The sequence below is a fragment of the Rhea americana genome, unplaced genomic scaffold (genome assembly GCF_003343005.1).
Source record: "Rhea americana isolate MKP2758 unplaced genomic scaffold, rheAme1 scaffold_98, whole genome shotgun sequence".
Lineage (NCBI taxonomy): Eukaryota > Metazoa > Chordata > Aves > Rheiformes > Rheidae > Rhea > Rhea americana.
This window is the reverse complement of record NW_028187177.1, coordinates 1,604,586-1,623,809: the sequence shown is the minus strand read 5'-3', so window position 1 is coordinate 1,623,809 and position 19,224 is coordinate 1,604,586. Positions and strand designations below refer to the sequence as shown.

Here is a 19,224-nt window from a genome sequence, read left to right as displayed (position 1 = left end):
GAACAACAACATCAAAAAAGTTTAAAAACAAGCAAACAAAAGAAACTGCACACGCAGAAAAATAAGAGCATGGGATTAATATATCCGGTGGCTATGCTTGCTGATTTCAGGTGCTTTTGCATAAATGTGGCTTTTCTCAAAGTGCAAATTTATTCTAACAGACAAACTCTCTAGTTCTTCAGTTGGGGATTTATTGTTTCCTTGGAGGAACTCACAGCATAAAATCTACAAGAACCTTTTAAAAGATACACATAAAATATATTGCGAGGCCCAGAAGGGTCACAGCACTAAAAACAGCCAACTGAAGGCTGCTATACGCAGACCCATCTCTTAAAGCCACCAATAATTTTCCCAGTCTGTCAGTAAACAAATTCATTTTTGCTGACTTCAAAAGTGAATTAATRAGCTTGCCACTCAGTTACAGCTTCAGCCAACTGTTACATGCGACTCCCTGTCTTCTAGCTGTACTTTGCATAGCGACAAAGAATTCTTGACTTCCAAACAAAGCTTCGTTAAAAGAAGAAATTTCAACAAACACAAGCCCTCAAAATAGAAAAGCAATAATCAAGCTATTGCACTGTTTTAGTTGGTATGATTCCAGTTCTGCCATCAGGGTGATCTAGCTGACATTTGGCCTCGTCATTTTTTGCTTCGGGACAGGATGAGTGTCTTGTAAAACAGCTTGTTTCTGCTATTCTTGCTTCGGTCAAGTATTCAACAGCATCCTCTTTGGGAAAAAAAAAAAAACAACAGAAACAATTAAAGTTGCTGCTACAAAAATTGCGGTTAAAAGTCCCAAAGCATTTAGCAGAATAGAAAAAAATAAATATAGAAGCCCACAGAGGATGGATACCACTTAAAACAGCTCAGCTCACCTGGCACAAGGACAGAGCATCTTTGCTGAAGGCTGAGCAGAGCCAGGCATGACGAACAGGTCCCGCCTGATACTTTCCGGTGCAGCAGTAAGTCTGCAGGTCACACTGGGAAAGCGCAGTGGCCATACGTCGTGTGCTACCAGCAAGCATCCAGGTGGACAGAGACATCTTCCACCCACCCAAGGAGCATTTTAAGGCAAATTAGGTATTTGAAAATCTCTTTCTCACCATACAGATAAGCATCCAGGTGGACTGGCTCTCAGGACTCAACCGAGCAGAGTGGCATCAGCAGACACCAGTAGCTCAGATAGGGGCACAGGGAGAAATTCACGGAGAAGCAGTCACTGTTTTAACTGATCTGATGAAATGACTTTGTAAATGTTTCAAATAACGTTGGTCTGTCTTCCAGCACAAGCACGGACTCTGCTGAACTCTGACAGCGGTCTGAGTGCCCACAGGTTTGCAGCCCAGTGCAAGCGAAATCAGGGACGTGTTGCCTCAGCACATCCACTACGTTGTTTCTCCTACGAGCAGCTACAACAGCATGCAATGGAGGTGAAGGGCAATCTTCCACTCCTGCACAAGTACCCCCTTCTAAGGAAAATCTCCCTTGGGAATAGGCTGCAGAAACCATGTGGACTGTAACCAAACCACCTCTGCCTGGCCTCCAGCGCTGCCACCACAACCACCACCTCCGTGGGAGCCCTGCGTGGTGCCCATTCCCCCCTCAACAGCCTTTCGCATGCAGAGAAAAAGAAATTCAGACACAGCCGTGACAGCACCCAGGATGAAGGAGCTTGGGTTTACGGCACCTCCAGAGACAAACCTGGGAGAAAAATGGCTAATGAGAGGAAGGTCCCCAAAGGCAAATCCGCTGAATTCCAGGAATAACATCTCGACACTGAGACCTTTGAGGCACAGTCCACCACTGGGTGGGAGGACCACGACTTCCCCCTGGAAAGCTCTCTGTCACTGACGTGATGCACTCTCTGATTTTACCCGTTTTCCTTTGGAAGCAACAAACAAACTTGCAATATTTACGGAGCTGCCAATCGAACGGCCTTCCTACCCGCGAAGCGGCCGCCTCAGCAAGCGCGCAGGGCGGCGTTCGAGCCCACCATTTGACAAGAGCTTTGGAAACCGCCCTGCCAAGAGGGCAAGCCAGTGGCAAAGCAAGTCCGAAGCTATTAAAGAGTTACAGATCTCAGCAAAGGAAGGGACACGCAGTGCTGATCTCGCCTTGCACCCAGAGCCRTGTACAGCAGCAGGAGCTCTCCGTGCGTGGGAAAACTCGGCCAAGCCAGCAGAGGGGCTACTGCTGGCCCCCACCTACAAACTCTCTCTCCCCTTACAAATAATCGAGGGAGATCAGAAAGGCACAACTAACTGCAGGTTAGGCATGAGAACAGCCAGGCAGCGGGGCTGCTTTATGCACGCGCAAACTGCATAGCCATCTTCATATATCTTTATTGCACACATCTATCCTTATATATCTCATGGGATGAGGCCAACTTCCCTTCCCAGGACAAACTATTTCTACTTAATTCTGCCAAATCCATCTGTTCCCAAGACAACTGTTGTTACTGCCTAACGCAGATATTCTGGAAGGGTAAATCTTCCCCCTCATCCCTAGACACCGCGCGCTGGATCGCTCAGAACRTTCCCAGGTGATGCTCTGGCCCCTAAAAGGGGTTTATTCCTCCCAGCAAACCCTCCGACGGTCTGAGGTGGCCAGATGCCTGCCAGTTCTCCCCCCGCACCTCGAAAAGCCGTCTCCTCTGCCCCAGCACCTAACGCCGCTCGGGTCAGCAGCATTTCCCACACTCCGGGTTATTTTCAGGCTCCCTGGCCGAAGGCTCAGTTATTAGTAGCATCTTGAGTGATGCATCTGTTTGCTTCGGGAACAAGACACACAAGGATTGATTTCAGCCGCGTGCGAGTACATGTTTGTAGCGTAGATTCTGGCATGACATTTGCACTGACTCACAATTTGGGGGAAAATACCGTAATTCTATTCACAGACATGATTTGCCRCTGGGGTGGCATAAATACATGTGTGCGTACGTACACATCTCTATTTTTAGAGCGACACGGACGTGGTGCAGATTCCACGGCTATCCCGTTTAAAAACAGGAAGTGCTCTTCACCGATCTGGAAAGTTTTCAATCCTGCTCTTATTGTAAACATTATCTGCCTTCAAAATCCTTAATGTGTTGCAGATGTGACAAACAATAAAGGACCTATCGTAAAAAAAGCCTGCCATCTCAGTGCTTCCCACTGGGGCAACGTAATAATGAATTTATTAGCAAATAGTGCTCACCAACATATGTTTATAGTCACTCACAAACTTTTGACTTGACAGTTTACAAGTATGTTTAAATCATTAAAGTCTAAGTTGACTGTCCAGTTATTACAGGGCCATTATAAATAGGAAACAAAAGTTATACTTTATACAACAGGCGATAAATCAAAACTAGTCAGCAACAAAAACTGACTTTATTTTTAAACTGTGCTCATTTTTAGTCTCCAGTTTTTCAAGACCTTCCAAGGGGACATCGTGGTGAGGCCAGTCCTGAGCAGCACATCTTTCCCATTAACCAGGAGGGCCAGCGGTACCCATGCAGGAGAAGCTCGGACTGCCAGGAGAGCCATCGTCCCAACGACTGGTGCGTTGGGTGRGATGGGACTGAGCCTCCTCATACAAAGACCTCGGAGGAGGCAAATACCTGACAACACTGTCACCCCACTTCTGGCCGAACTCAGCACCTGTATCCTGTCACCCACCTCTCCTCCTGTCCAAGGCACTGCTCATCTGCCATCGGATCCACATCCTCCTACACTTCAGTTTGCTACAGACTTGGTCACAATACTGAATGCTTATGGATCTTGTTAAAAGTCTTTAATTTACATATTGATCCCACCACAYGAGATTTTAGGGTATGCCCAAGAACCTGATGCATGTGGCCCAGATGCAGCCCACAACCTCACAGGGTCACATGAATTTTTTTCTGTGTTACTCTTGGATAGCGCAAGGACACATGTTACAGAGCAGCCTGCCAAGTGTGTCCATAAGACAGATTCAGTCCTYCTCTGCTCCTATCGTGGGGCCAAGGAAGCTCTCCCAAGATGAACAAAGTCCCTATGAAAAGGAAAACGATGTGCCCGAGCGATGCACCCTGACGGCAGCCCCGAGGCTCAGCAGAGGCGCTCGGATCTGCTTGAGGTGGGCTCCCGTGTTCGAGTGCTACGCCACGAYGCACGACCCATCAGCTGTCCTGCCGCTCTCCTGTTCTGCCTTGACAGTGCAGAGCATCCCGTACCCGACAAACGGGCACCGTCAGTAACGCAGAGCCGGCTGCCCCAGCCCCTCGCGTCTCTGCTACGGGGAAACCACCTTGGGGAGGAGGGAGATAAGGCCACGCTAACCGCAGAAGTYCATTTCACAAAGTATTTCCAGATTTCAACGCCTGGCATCGTGTCACAGCAGAACACTAACCTAAAATTTAGCATTTGCGAAACAGCAGGGAAACGTGGAGTGGTTTCTGGTCCCTTTTATTTTCCGTTATGTATATACGATATGATACGATGGAAAAAATTTAATTGAAAAATGCCCTCTCAAAGTTAAAAGAAATATCATTCTGAAAATGTTGAAAGTATTTCCACACCATCAGCAGTTTTTCCTGGGCTTGTTTCCAAAACAAGACTTGAACAGAGGGTCATGATTTATATCCAGTACCAACCAATTATGATTCTGTCACTGTCTGACCAACTTTGCCTTTATGCTCTAAAGCAAAACACAAAACAGAGTATCATGGCATGCAGAATGAAGAAGTAGAGCAGAGCTGGCCACCACGACGGCACAGCTTGCCTCCTCCARGTTGAGCTGGACAAACCTACAGCTYTCAGAAAGCTGAAAGATTTATCCTGCCAGGAACACAAAGCCACAAACCACTTCAGTCTTTTTGCTATTTAAAGTTAATATTTTACCATTCTGTAGCAAAGGTGGCAGCAAATACCCTCCAGCAGAGTAGTACAGGGAGAATAACTCCTCTTTTCTTATAACGTGTTCATCCACTGCAATGACAAGAGAGCTCTAAATTGCTAGACAGGCAGGTTATCTGGGAGATCAATATAGTGATTAAATTAGCCTAGAGAGATAGGAAAAGGCAGAAAGGGTTATATACACGGCCTCAGAGATCAGTGATGACATTATGGGAAAAGGTATAAGAGGAAATTAGAAACATGTTAAAATAGCGGAAAGGCGTGACACAAAGATCATGGAAAATGAAACACGTATCTCTGCCCGCAACTCAGGACAACGTGGATCACCTGCATTTCCTTAGGTACACTGTGATACTTAATTCTTGGATGAAAGAAAGTATATTTTATCCTTCTCTGAATTATATTTCTCTTTCAGAGCTGGACCAGAGGACTTAAAAAGCCTTTTCTTTCCCTTAACTGATATTTGAATATACGTATGTTATATATTTTACATAATGTGTCAATAATCTTTGATATGAAACCAGCATTTAATATTTCAGGTCTCACTTCATTAAGGATATTTTAATTATCTCAGACCAATGGAAGGGAATTTACAAACATCTGTGCTTCGTTTCAGAGCCCAAATTTGCCTCTTAAACTTCAAAGCCGTAAAGCTGATTTTATCCAGGTTCAGTTGTCTGGTCTTTCGAAGAGTAACACGCAGCCCTGGAACCGGAGTTAATGGGTCAAGCCGGGAGCCGCCGTAGGCTGCCGCAGCGACGCTCGCGCCCAGCGGACAACGCGCAGCGCCCACGCGCGTGCCCTGACCAACCCACCCGGTCTCGCTTCCTCCTCGCTCACGGGCAACGGCCGGTTTGTCACTTATAAGGCGGCCTCGAAGCAGTAGGAACGCCCGACGGCCGTTTGCARAACAAGGAAATGCATCGTGCTTTAGGCTCCTAAGTACCGAAATTGCTTTTGGAAAATGAAGCTGAGATATTTTCTAAAAAAATTACCGTGGGCCTCTAAATTCCAGATTCCAAATAACCAAGAGGGTTTGCTGCAATCAAACCATCTTTGCTTTCTTTCTGATGCCTTCCAACAGGCAGAAAGCTCATTTTGAACCTGAGGCTTCCCGTGAGCGTCAGCAGAAGCGGGAAAGAGAGAAGAGGCTGATTCTGGTACCTACCAGGAGGTTAAAAAAAAAAAAAAAAAAAAAAGTTTGCAATCTCTCGCACCTCCCATCCTACAAGCTGCCCTGAGCAAACCAACCTGGAGAAGCACCAGCGACCCCCCCTGCGGGCGCAGTGCCAGCGGGCTCCTGCAGCGAGCTGAGCTGCAGCCCGGCACGGCCGCCGGCAGCCCCCGTGGGCCCCTGCGGAAAGGCGAAGGTGCTGTCCCGTCACCTGCTAAGAACCGCAGCTGGTTCCGGACTCGCAGCTCTCCGCCTCCGGAGCCCCCGCCACAGTCGTCTTCATCRTCACAGTCGCCGCTCGCCTCCTCCTCTTCCTCCTCCTCCTCCGCGGTTTTGCCCGGAGCTTTTCGGCGTGGCAAAGCCATCCCTTTCAGCAGCTGAAAGACAGGACGTGCCGCAGGGTCATCTAGCAGCACCCCTTCACCCCGCGCTCGCGAGGGGAACGGGCCTCAGCGCCTCTCCTGAACAAGTCCCCATCCCTGGCCGGAGCCAGGAGCAACAGGAGAGGACCCAGCAAGCAGCCCAGATAATTCTCCCTCARGCAAAACATCTTCCTGTGGAAGAGCTTCGGTTCATTCATGGACAAAGCCGCATACAAACCACAACAGAAGAGACAAAAGGAAAGGAATGAAGCGTGTTGAGCAACTCTGCCCTTCGGCRTCCCCCATGGCAAGCCTTGCACCCCAGGCTGGAGCGTGTCTGCAAGCCCAGAGCAACGCCGTGCCACCCARGTCTCCAGGTCAGCGACCAAGGAGGTCTCCAGGAAGTCTCACTGCTTACCCTTGAAGTGCAAAGGATGCTGGATCTAAGTTTTGGAGGTCCGCAAGGGAACAGCAGCTCAAAAAACCAGGCTCAACCATAGCAGTACTATTATTGCTTTCCTGAGGGAAAAAAGGCTTACAGTGATTGTCTGAGAGCAGGYAAGATTTGGAGGTGGAGAAATAAAATAAAATAAATTTTTWAAAAAAAACAGACTGAATGAACAATCCCAAGGTAGGACTCAACACACYCGGGAAAAAGCCAGAATCCAGCTTGCCGTAACGAGGCCACGTTGCTCTGCCGCTGCGGCCGCGGTGAGCCGGCCCCATCCAGAGAAGACATGGAGAACTGCCAGGGCTGGCAGACAACTCCTGCAGTCCTTCAGCAGAGTCCCGAGCGGGCAGGAGAAACCAAAACAAAGTGAATCTCGGGCAGTAAATACTGGTCCATTAACAACCCCAGCGTTTCTGTGGGCACTGGCCCCACTCTGGGCAACCCGGATAGTTTGGAACATCCCAAATCCTACTGCGTACACTGGGAGAGCCCTTGTCCTGGTGCAGCCTTCCCGAGGGACGGCAGCGCGACTGCAACGGGGCCGCTCGCAAACATCCTACTCAGAGCCGCGCGCTTGGGTTGGACCCCTCGTATCTCCTGATGTGTTTTTGGAGATGTCCATAGAAACAAGCACTCAAACAGCAACGGATTCAGGAATGACTTAACCTTGGCAGGCGAAGCAAAGCAATGAATAATCTGTAATCTGCGCAAAGCAACYCCAGTATTTGCAAGCAGAAAAACAATTAAAAATGCTTTAAAATAAAGTCCAAACTAGTCACGACAGGTTCCAAATCACTGAGATGGGGATTCAAGCATCTCCAGCGAACACAAAGCCAGGACTGCTTTCAAAGCGCRGGTGGGAGCTCACCACACTTCCCTTTCGCAGTGCCTGGAAGGAGCGGACACGCTGTAAGATACTGGCATCTCCTTCACGCTGATTTTTCTGATTTTCTATTGCTAAAATAGCCCAACTATTTCATCATAAACCCAGATTCATTTTGAAAAAGCRTGAGTCAGCTGGTCAGTATACACTGAAAAATTCTATCACTACTGCTGTACTGTTAAAAACCTTCTTGAATTCAATCTCAGCATTAAAAATAAATAACAAAAAAGGATAAGTAACAGAAGATATTGCAAAATGGAAGCTTTCTGCATACCTCAGGGGTTTAGTTAGCTCCATCTATTGCAGCAATATGCGTGCCTTTCAAGGCATTTTTTAATATCTGGAATCTAGGTTATATTTTTAAACTATTAAGCTATCCTTAGAAAACAGTTCCTAAAATATTTAGCCGCTGAAGTTTATACAGCCTTGGAGGAATGCTTTCAGCATCTGGCCCTCCCTGTCCACGGCAAGGTCCACATACCTTATTGCTTATATTAGAGTAGCGTAATGTAATGAAAAACAAATGGCTGGAYGCGAGACCGCCGCGGGTTTTCCCGGCCACGCCGCTCCCGCGGCCTTCGGAGAGGAGCAGCGCAGCAAACCTGCCCCCCTCGCGTGCAAAAGTCTGTCCCACGTGACAGGCACATGTTGAGCTAGGGAGGTAAAAAAAAAAAAAAAAAAAGTAATAATAATAATAATAATAATAAGCATCGAAGAAAGGTAGGGGTGTTTCTCCTGCTGCTTCCCCCTGCCGAGGGTGATGCACGGCCCCGCAGCGGGGGCTAAGCCACGTCGCCCCCGGCTCAACACAGGGAGAGACTGGACCAAGGACACCCCGGCACCGACACGAGCACATTGGCAACAGCGGCTTTGACCCACGGTTCCTTTCCAGAGCCCAAGGCGGATCAGCCGCGGCAGCACAGCCCAAAACGCCCACAACCTGCTGCCACATTAAGGAAAATGGWGCTCCTCTCCCCAAAACGTGCACGGAGCCTGATCCAAAAATCCAGGGCTTCAGCAAGCTTTCGCTCAGCCTCTTCATGTTCACTCTTCAGGAACTTTATTTTATTTTATTCAGACAGGCCTTTCCCAGAATACTGCATGACCACAAAAATAAACAAAAAAAAGCGCAATAGCCACGCTGGGCGCRGCACGGGCAAGACCTCACACAGCAACCGAGAGCCAGGACCGGCCGGCCCTCCGCACCCTCGCTTAGGACATCCGGGGTCCTTGATCCCCGGGGCGTGAAGGGAACCCGCAGGGCTCCCCGTGCCTCTCGGAGGCAGAGCTTGCATTACTCGCCCCAAACAGCAGAGRCCTGAGTAACTTGCTGGAAAGGAGGTTTGCTATTGCTCGTGGGTCACCTCCAAGCCYGCTGCTCCAGGCACCTGAATTTGGTGTGACTACTCCTACATGCTCCTCGCTCTCCACAGGGTCCAGCGACGGGCTGCTGGCCACTCCTCTGGACCTAACTGCCACGATGACAAGCTGCCACTGTCGCACAGGCAGCGTGGACACAACCCTCAACTCCTAGTCTTCCAGGACAAGAGCTCCATCCACATCAGCCTCAGCCACGCATCCCAGATACAGAATCATAGAATCATAGACATTAATATCCAGGAGCAGGTTCAGCAAATCAAGCTGTGCAGCTGAAGAGTTGGGAAACCCACAGACTAAGGGTCACTGGAATAGCATGAAGCAATGAGGAAGCCCTACTAGACAAGCAGGCACAGATGGTGAAGTCCAACAGCTCCACCACAGAGCAGGACCCTGCTGTGCCTGGTCGATGACGCTGGCAGAGGKCAAAGCCCCCCATTGACACAGCTAGGACCAGAAGGATGCCTATGTCAGCTTCAAAAGCTACCAACACCTTTAGGAGACGTAGTACACAGTGCAGATCCAACCCCTACAGAGCCAGGCCCTGTTTGTTCAGGGGACATGGWGGGATGCCTTAGTTCTCGCAAGAGCAATGCCACAGTCATGCCGATCTACCATTACGCAACCTCCACAACAGTCCGGGTGCTTTATGAAATTACATTTGGTGGCCCGAACATAACTTCTCCATCCTTAAATAGCAACCAAAGCTAACTACTACCCTAACATTACAGTTTATTCATGTCCTGTGGTTTAAAGCCTATGGTAAGAGGCAGGAAAATACATAGCCTGGTGATCGCTAAAGTAGTATGTAACAACGAGATAGCCTTAACTTAATCACAATTCATCCAGCTGTAAGAGTTTACAGTCATATCTCTTCTTCTCCACAAAACCATAAAAATACACTAACATAAAAATACACTAAGGTACCCGATGTAAACCAGAGAAMAATTGTGGGAGTCTGTGAGCAGGCAAGTGTCTCCCCCAAAGGTGTCTGCAGGGCACGTTATCTCCGTCTCCAGTAACTAATGCACAGTAATTACGGAAAGAAACATATAACCTTTGCTTTTGACCACAAGCACAGCCCCGCYGGCCACGGCACGCATCAGCTGAGCATGCAGCCCACACCTTGCTTCCAACGCAGCCGCTTCTAAACCGCGACCCACGAAGAGCGGCAGCGCCATCCCCACCGGCCCGCCAGCCAGAAGGGACACGGGCGCCGGGGGCATCGGGCAGCCACGTAAAGAGCTGCGACTCGACCGGTTCTGTGGGCTCGCTGAAGCTTAGAAAACAAGACCAGGACGGTGCACCGAGGACTTCTGCAAGGGCAGGTCTGCAGGGCATTCCAGCGCGGGTTGTGCAGCTCATTCATAACCATGCAGCAACCCAGGCAGACCAGAGGCACCAACGCGGGGCACTGACTCAGCTGGATTTGGACAGGCAACCGCGCGTTGAAATCTTCGTAATGCCTCRTTCTTAACAACCACTTTACCCAGAGCTAACCACCCTGCCAAGCCGCCGAGCCACCTGGCCTTGTTTTTCCTCTTTTAACATAAACAGTGGGAGCTGCAATACGCTTTTTATCATTAATCTCCAATCCTTGAAAAGAAGTCAACATTGTGTTCCTTGGACTAGAGCTTAATAGCTGTTTTCTCATTTTGGAAACTATGCTCCCGGTATTGCAAATATCAATTTGGGCAATACCAAAATTGTGCCCGCAAAATTCAGATAAAATATGGACAGCGAGATACAAGTACTGTGCTCCTTTAGGGCAGAAATCATCCCTTTCAACATACTTCAAAAATATGTAAAGTAAAGGGAACAGTCAAACAGATTATTAAGGGGAATAGAAGACTTTTAGAAAAATATTTAATTCCTTCATGAGTTTAGGGGAGAAGTCTGATTGATATTTGTAATCTTTTGGTGGACAGAGCTGTCATTTAATTTAGCTTGCATGACTGAAAGAATTTAATAAAAGTGTTCCACAGAGTTTTGCTGAAATTCTTAGCATGTTTTTAGTAAGCCCCTGGAATACGATCAAACCTAAAAAGCTGGAGAGAACGAAGACTGAACTTGCAGCTAAAATAATATTCGGAATTGTAATACACATTTAATAAAGTTTTCACATCCAGCAAAAAGTGCCTTCTTGCAGAAGCTCTTCCGGATCACCAGCCATGTGTCCATCAGTGCTGCTGCACATCAAGAGGGGCAGCTTGGGAACCGAACACAGCAGTGAAAGGCAGCCTCCAGCTCTGCTATCAACCTTTCCAAAACTCCGCTAAAYCCACCAGCTCAGGACTGTCCACTGAACTTTGGATGCCTTCCATCAGGTGTCTCAACAAGAAGGTCTTGGAGGAGCAAAGCTAKTCTTCTCCTTGCCTTGTACGAACTACCTTCTCCACCCAACACAACACAAGCGGCCATCCTACTTTCTACAAAACTCCTGAAATTCCCAGGAAGTCAGGTTTTTCTATTTTAGATTCCAGCCTGCTGAAAACATTGTTTTGAGAGAGAAATACATACATATATCTGATGGCCAATCCTTACCTTTAAATCTGMAACACTGAACAATTTATGGGTGGCTTTTAAATCAGGACAGCATCATGGGAAATGTGCAGATTTTCACATGATACTGTTCCCTGTTAACAGCTCATTACAACGTACAGAAGTATACTCCCATTATGAAATACAGCTGGCATTGTTTTGCCTACAAAGGTCATTATCTGAGCCCAAACAAGAATCGAGGGAAGGAACACATTTTAAAAGGGTGAAGCTGTGAACTTTCTGAAAACTCATGTGTTTTGAATTTTGTGGCATGATCGCATACAAGCATGCAACAGGGAGAATCGATTCTCTCCACTTCCTCTGCTTATTAGCCCAAGAAATAGCATGGAAAAAATTATCTTTTATTAGCAAATACTTTCTTTATTATTTGACCAAGCCTCATATTAGGATTCACTGATAGCCTTCATTCCACTCTCCTATTTCCCAGCTCCTATTYGTAAGCATAGGGGCCCTCAGCAGCCTAAGACGGCATCTGCAAGCAGAACCTCAATGCAGCATCAACAGCATCATTTTTCACTTGCTTCTTTACAAGCTCTAGAGAGATTTCTCTGTCTTGGGCAGCAGTAAAGGCAACACATATTACAGTAAAATTCAACATCCCCTCGCACCGAGCGCCAAATTCCATTAAAAAAAAAAAAGCAAGGATTTAAAGCAATAAAAATATCCGTAAATACTGGGATCCGTATCTCTCTTTGGCAAGGGTGTGTGCATAACACAGGCAAGCACCCCTGCGCTTTGACAACACCGTCACCCCACAGGCTAGAGAGCCCGTTTCAGCAGGAGGACACCCGAACCGGGCTTCGCTGCGGTCCTTCCCGTTGGTACACCTTGGCAGTGCAGACGTGGCACAGAAGAAACCTGTTCCTGACTGTGCTCCTATTTCAAGCTCAGCCCAACAAGGAGTAATTGCTAATCAAATGTTAATAAAGTGGAAGCAGGCTTTGGACCTGGAAAAGTCATTTTCAGTGCTTAGAAAAACAAAGAGTTGGGAACGTCAGCTGTTTTATCAGCTGCTCCAAAAGCAAATTCTTCACTTCCCCACGCTGCCGGCTTTGAGCAATCTCAGATTTTGAGCTGCAGACAGACAGCTGACGCCGCACCCAGCAGACCGAGGCCCTTCCTGCGTGCCCTCCCAGGCACCGCTGGCGAGTTATTTGCACGTTGGGGCTCCACAGCAGCCTGCAGCAACGAGTGGCAAAAAGGGGCGATGTGTAGCTCAGAGTTAACACTGTGCTCTTCAGCCACAATTATGCCTTGCTCTTAACTGCTATCATTCCTCCCACTCACCCCCAAAATAGTATCTCCTAGAATAGGAGAAAAACCCTACTGTCCTCACCTCGGATCTACCAGCACAGCAGGACCCCTTCATTGMGTTCGCAGACTCCAGGGGAGACAGTCTCAGCTGCCAATAAATCAGKTTTTCTAGTCCCTCTCCTGACAGCATGAAGAGGCTGGTGACAGTAGTGAATTATTGGCMAAGGAGTAGCCCTATTTTTATGGATCATCAGCTTAATTCCAGATTAGCTATCAAAACTGACAACATCCCTATGGGTGAAGGAAGACAGAAAAGGACCCTAAATGCTGGCTGTAATTAAAATGAATCCATTCTAGAGAGTAAATCTCTCCTAGCAGCTGAGGGAGCTGACAAGCCRTTATGAATTCCTCCAGTCGGGTCACCAGTGCACGGGATGGGATGCTGAGGAGCACTCTGGTAAGGCAAGGTTCACACACCTGCGTGGGCTCCGCGACGGGCAGCAGCGTTGAGTCCTGGCCTCTCTCTCTCAGACAGGGAAAAGGTTTTGCTTCCCCAGTCTGAACAAATGCTCATTCATCATAGGGCACATGCAAGAAAACCAGATGACTTGGGCTTTATGATCAGCTCATTCACCTTATAGGCAGTTCCTTCCCCTTCTACCCCCACAGCTATTTATGGCTTGTTTTCGTGTTGCGATAGGAAGGAATAGCGTGGGTATGGAGAGAGTCCACAGGGACTACAAAACAAGGAAGTATAGGTCTATTCACAGCTCGCTCCTGAACCCCAGGTTGATGGTGACACCCTAGAGCTGCTGCTTTTCTCTTCGTGAGCTTCTACAGTGTTCTTTCTCCTCCTCTATATTTCTAAGAGCAAGCCATTTCGGGTACTTTGCTATCCSTTCTTACACACTGCCCATTAAACATGTTAAACTCCAAAAATCCATCATTAACTTCACAGTTGGATCAGGCAGCATATGATGTCTTTAGCAGCTTACTAGAGTCTGAACCTTTTCCCCTCAGGATCAGATGGACTCCTATGATCTACCACTCTTCTGTCTATAACTAACGTAGAAATGCAGCTATTTACTGCAAACACCTCTTTCAAGCTCTTTTTCACTTGGCCTGGGCTGACCTGCAYCATTTCCATAGTCTCAGTCTCTGCTACAGTGCCCACAACTGCTCCAGATTTGATGCTATTCATGCCAGAGCACCTCCTGTTTCCTGAGGACATCTAATGTACAATTCAGGAGAACATTTGCACTTACATCTGTATCTTGATTAATGGGAAAACACCACAGTTATCCTGTGGGGTGGACTTTTAGATCTGCAGAGGGAAAAGAGTTGATATTTCAAGACCAACACAACATTCTTTCAGACTGCCTAAAAGAATGAAACAAGGAGAGAGCCACCAAGAGAGCTGTCTTCACCAGGTAGGTACCCACTTAGTCCTGACAAGGGATTGCTCACCTGTCAGAGGAGGCAGGTGGCAGGCAGGACTGGCCAAGGGCAGTGGTGGATGATAACATGGACTGAGTTGACACAGACATAGATGGCAACATAGAGTTCTCTGGAGCGTGTGAGGCGGAAGGACACCTTGCTACTGACAATAGCTGTCTGCCTGGACTCCTTCCCACACCATTTGTATCTCTCTCTCTTCATTCCTCTTGCTCCCTACAAAGTCTCTCAGTCTCCTCTCCAGCAACCCCAGCTTCCTTGCACTCTCCACTCACTCTGCATCACTCCATGAAGTGGAACCTGGACCAATTTCTCCATATGCCAAGCAGCCACCCCTCAGGGAGTTGGCAACTCACATAAGGAGGGGGCGTGAGAGCTTACGTGGGCCAGGACCTGTTGCTACTATTAGCCATATTTTCCATATTTTGTTTAGTTATGTTGGAGCAGAAGCTGACTGTGCTGTCCAAATACAGCACAGAAAGGCCCGGAGAGCATGTCATCAGACTACAAAACATGAGACAACAAGCAGCAACAAAGTAGGTGCACASAGAAGACGACAGTTCTGGTAGGAAGTGGAGCAATCAACTGCCAATCATCTGGTAAAGAGGCCCCACTTTTCTATAGAAGGGTAAGCAGCGTGTCAAAGGCAGGGCCTGAAGCAGACAGCAGGTCCTCGCTGCCTTTACACAGCTGGTTCACCCTGAGCCCAGATTGGAGCAGCTTAGAGATTTCCTGTTGGCTCAGGTTCCTCGGCACTAGGTAGGAAGTATCAAGCAAAAAGCTGCTCTGAAAGGATGTTTCCCCCCTTCTCCTTCTGCCAGTGAGAGGCAAACCTCTGTCCCCACAGCTTCCCTTTTCCCCTAAAGCTCCCAGCAGAGAGGGAGTTCTTAAATAGTGCMTTTTTGTGCACAACTTGGTCTTGTTTCAAGGATTTTGCCAGAAAACCTGCCCTTTTCCCTCCAGCTGCCACCTCAAAGATGATTCAGATCAGGCAGGAAGGGTAGGAGTCAATGCCAAACAAACCTCAAACTTGTTRTAACAGCTAAGGAGATCACTGCCTACCTGCCCTCCCCAGGGACCTGCTGGCCATTCACACCAGGGACAGGTTTTGCTGAGCTGAGCCCTACGCRTGCTCCTCTGCTGAGCAGCCCATCGCTGTCTTGAGGACTGCAACCACACTGGCACACGTATACCATCAAGAAGCGAAGATGTCACCTGGGCTGATGGTCAGGCCTTGGACTTTCATGTTGAACTCTGCAGCACAACCACCCATCTCACAGAAAGCTAGGGTATCCTCACTCTGGACACATACACCAGGGACCCACCTAAGACAAACCTCCCCAGGGGCCAAGGCTCAGGAAGGTGCCCCAGTGTGATTGCCAGACATCTCACTCCTCTCGCCCCCTAAAGGAGCTGGCAGCCCTTTAAATACTTGGAAAAAAAAATCTTTCGACTCTCCTACCACTCCCAGAGAGGTCTGACCAGAGAGGGGAGCACCCAGAAGTAATGGTAAGAGCCTACCACTCACAGCTCTGCTGCCATGAGCATTTATGCACTTCACGTTACACAGATATTCRTCTGAGGCAAGCCAGACCAGAAGCAACCCCACAAACAGGGTCTCTCCAGCCTCCAGGGCTGGTTCCTGGGCTGGGTCACAGCTCTCCTCTGCCTTCAGAAAACGGCTGCTGCCTGCCAAAACCCAACACAAACATCTAACATCATGGATGCAGCTTCTCAGGTGTCAACCTTGGCACCTGGCTCCTGGAATGGGCCCACAAGTGAGAAGAAGAAAAATTCAAGCTCCAGCATTAGCAGTGCTGATAAACCAGGGTGTAATTCATCACCAATACCGAACACATCCACTAAAAGGGAGACGCTTGAGGACACAGCCCTCCAGAAGTGAGCTACCAGCGAGGAGCGGAAGGAACCCTGTGTGGGATGATTCTCCCATGCAGATGCATAGGCACCAGCTGAGCAGCTGAAGTAGCTCTGTGTTTAAATTAGGCTCAAAGCTAGTGACTTCATAGACTCCTCAGTGAGACCCAACACTCGTGGAGGAAGCCCTGAAAGGCACTTACACAAGGCTCACCCCCAGAACTCAGGAGCTTACATGCTGCAGGAAAGGGTCAGTAAACTCCTTCCCCACTCGGAGGTGGAAGGTATTTGAAGGGCCTTGCCAAGAACAAAAAAATTAAAAAATGAATTCCTGCCCATCACGATGTATCGTGGTTACTTGGACAGGCATCCCAGCCAGCTGTCTCCTAGTTCCTCCCACAGTGTTTCACAGGACAGCTTCTTCTTACACRTGTCTTCAGAAAGACCAGCCAAATACACTTCTTTTCCTTTTAAATGTTGTCCGTTAACAAAATAGTCAAGCATGGCCACACGCAATAAGTATTATTGAGATTTAAATGTTTGGTCTCAACATTTTATGTGATGCAAAAGCCATCTGTTGTGGCACATACTACAATAACAAGAGCACTACTCTACAACGTGGCCTTCGCAGTTAGTTACATGTCAAAGCCAAGCTAAGGCGTTTAACAAGCAATGACACTAACTGGCAAAGTCCTCCCATGCTGCAATGGTTATTTACACATGCACCAGCACTCACAGGTTCAAGCAGCCTTATTGACTGGGGAAACCATCTGCCATCTCAAAGACCTGCCTAATTATAAACATCTGCTTCATCAGCAGGTGTAACAAAAGGAACAAGATTACAAATTATTCATTACCTAAAATGTACAAAACTTCATTTGCTCTCTGACAGCAGCACAGCTTGGATGAAAGCTTCCGCGTCTGCAGCGCTTTATGCCGGCTGCCACCGAACCAGAGGTGGGCAAGCACATTTGAAGAGGGTCTCAGCAGCAGCCTCGGCTTCTCAACAAGCTGAGACAAGGCTTTCAAAAAGGGATCGTCCTCTTTTGAAGAGGATATCTGCATGGGGTGTAGAGGTGACACCTTTTCCACTTTGGACCAGCAAAAGCATTCATGACATTTGTTGCAAGAAAGGCACATTACAGTGCCCTSGCGACGACCGGCAGCCTGTATGTCAAAGGGACACCAAATCAGTGAGTGCCGATTCCTCCAGCACCATAATAACACACAAATAATTCCTCCAACACCAATGATACGTAAATCCATGCCAGCTTGTCTGAGTTGACAGGATCGGAAAAGACTCATCTCTTGGACATCCCTGGCTGGTGCCTAGGGAGGCYGCACAGCCGCCTGCCAGAAAGGTGCATACTGGCTTCTCTGGCGAGAGTCACCAATGCACCTTGTTCCACTCCTCACTGAAGAGAGAATTAGCTGGTGAAACAGAAGAGCTGCACTGGCAAAATTTCCCACTCACTCATCCTCAATGCCCAGGTATAGATGGGACGGGGTGGGCTCCTCTTAAGTGACACAACTTACAGTATTCGCACAGGCCACAAAAGCCTGCACATAGGGCTGGTGGCACAGAAGAACACTCCTTACTTTTGACTATCCCACCCTGTTGATTCAGAAATATTCTGCTGATAAGCTGTTCCTCTGAGAAAAAACACACAAAGCAAAACACAGTGGGAAGGAGAACCGACGGGATTAGCCCAACCTGCCCAGAGCGGATCTGACATCATTGCTTTTTCCTCCTTTCCCCTGAGGACATCATTGCTAATGGTTGCATGCCGTCAAGTTGGACTCAAAAGTACCTTTATTGTTACTGATTCCTCTTCCAAAGAACATAAGCAATCAGATTTGTTCTCCAGCCAACAAGACCATAGGTTACCTTCRAGGCCTGCTCTGGAAGATGGAGATTAGGTCCCAGAATCTCAGTCCCATCTCATTCTGCACTATATTTTAAGAACTTTAACAATAAGTCAAAATTTGGAGAAAAATATATAAATGAGAAACCTCCCAATCACTCCGTGAACTCTGGAGATGGCTACACGCTTTGTTGTTGGAATTAAGTTTCAAATAAAACAAAYTGGGGAAAGTTTTTCACAACTTCAGGCTGAGACTTTTCCCCTGGACTTCTCTCAGCAAATACAAACTGTAACCGACAGTGAAAGCAAAGGGAAAAGTGCAGTCACTTCTACTGAAATAGAGCAAAACCAGTCTTCAGTGAGCCCTGGGGCAGTACCAAAACCAGCTGCTTCCTTGCACTGCATTCACAAGACACCTGAGGATCATCACRGAGGACAGCTATCGCCTACATTTTCTACTGATTAAATTACTGGGCTGAGTCAGAGCACAAGGTGATACTTGATACAATTAACGAGGCCCAGAATAACCATAATTAACTCTCAATTTGGTGTCAGCGGATCCACTTGCAAATGTGTTTTGCTGCAAAAGGATCCCAGGTTTGCTTCCTCCACAACAGGATAAACTCTAGTTCTGGTACAGGATATCTGGTATTTGTTTTCAAGTGCTGCTGTGCATCAGCTGCATGTCTTGGACACAAAAGAAAAAATTAATCCTTTTTAAAGGGATTTTTTTCCAGATGGGCATTGTTTAGAGCCCGCTCCCCGCAGGACACACCTGACCGCACCTGCCTCCGCACTCGCAGGGACCAGCACTGGGGCCAAACCATGGGGCAAAGGCGAGCCCCCTTTCTGCCCCCTCTTCCACCACTGCTCCTCACTCCCAGAGGGCTGGGAAATTTCAGGGAAAGAGCAATAAAACGCTATTTATGTTACCTGAATGCCATCACACACTGGCGTGGAAAATGCCCAAAACTCCAAGCAGCCCACGCTGGACCACCTCGGCTTCCTGCTTTTGCTGGGGAGACTGAGCAGCAAGACCCACTGCCCTGAAAAAGCTTTATAGCTCCTGGAGCTACAACTGAGCTGAAT

At 48.0% G+C, this 19,224-nt stretch overlaps 1 protein-coding gene across 3 annotated transcripts in view; it reads right to left on the bottom strand.

The window, feature by feature from the left end:
* Nucleotides 1-19,224, bottom strand: part of GPC3 (glypican 3) — a 117,524-nt gene that overhangs the window by 17,417 nt on the left and 80,883 nt on the right. Inside the window, exons 7-8 of one of the 3 annotated variants that reach the window (XM_085325563.1) lie at nt 6,263-6,428; nt 302-727 (exon numbers count right to left, since the gene is read on the bottom strand). The exons of 1 other annotated variant lie outside the window; for it this stretch is intronic. In XM_085325563.1, coding sequence (XP_085181689.1) covers nt 570-727; nt 6,263-6,428 — 324 coding nt within the window. In that variant the 3' untranslated portion in view covers nt 302-569. Of the gene's footprint in view, nt 1-301; nt 728-6,262; nt 6,429-19,224 lie in introns of those variants that run through there. One more of the 3 variants, XM_085325562.1, reaches the window with a different exon arrangement.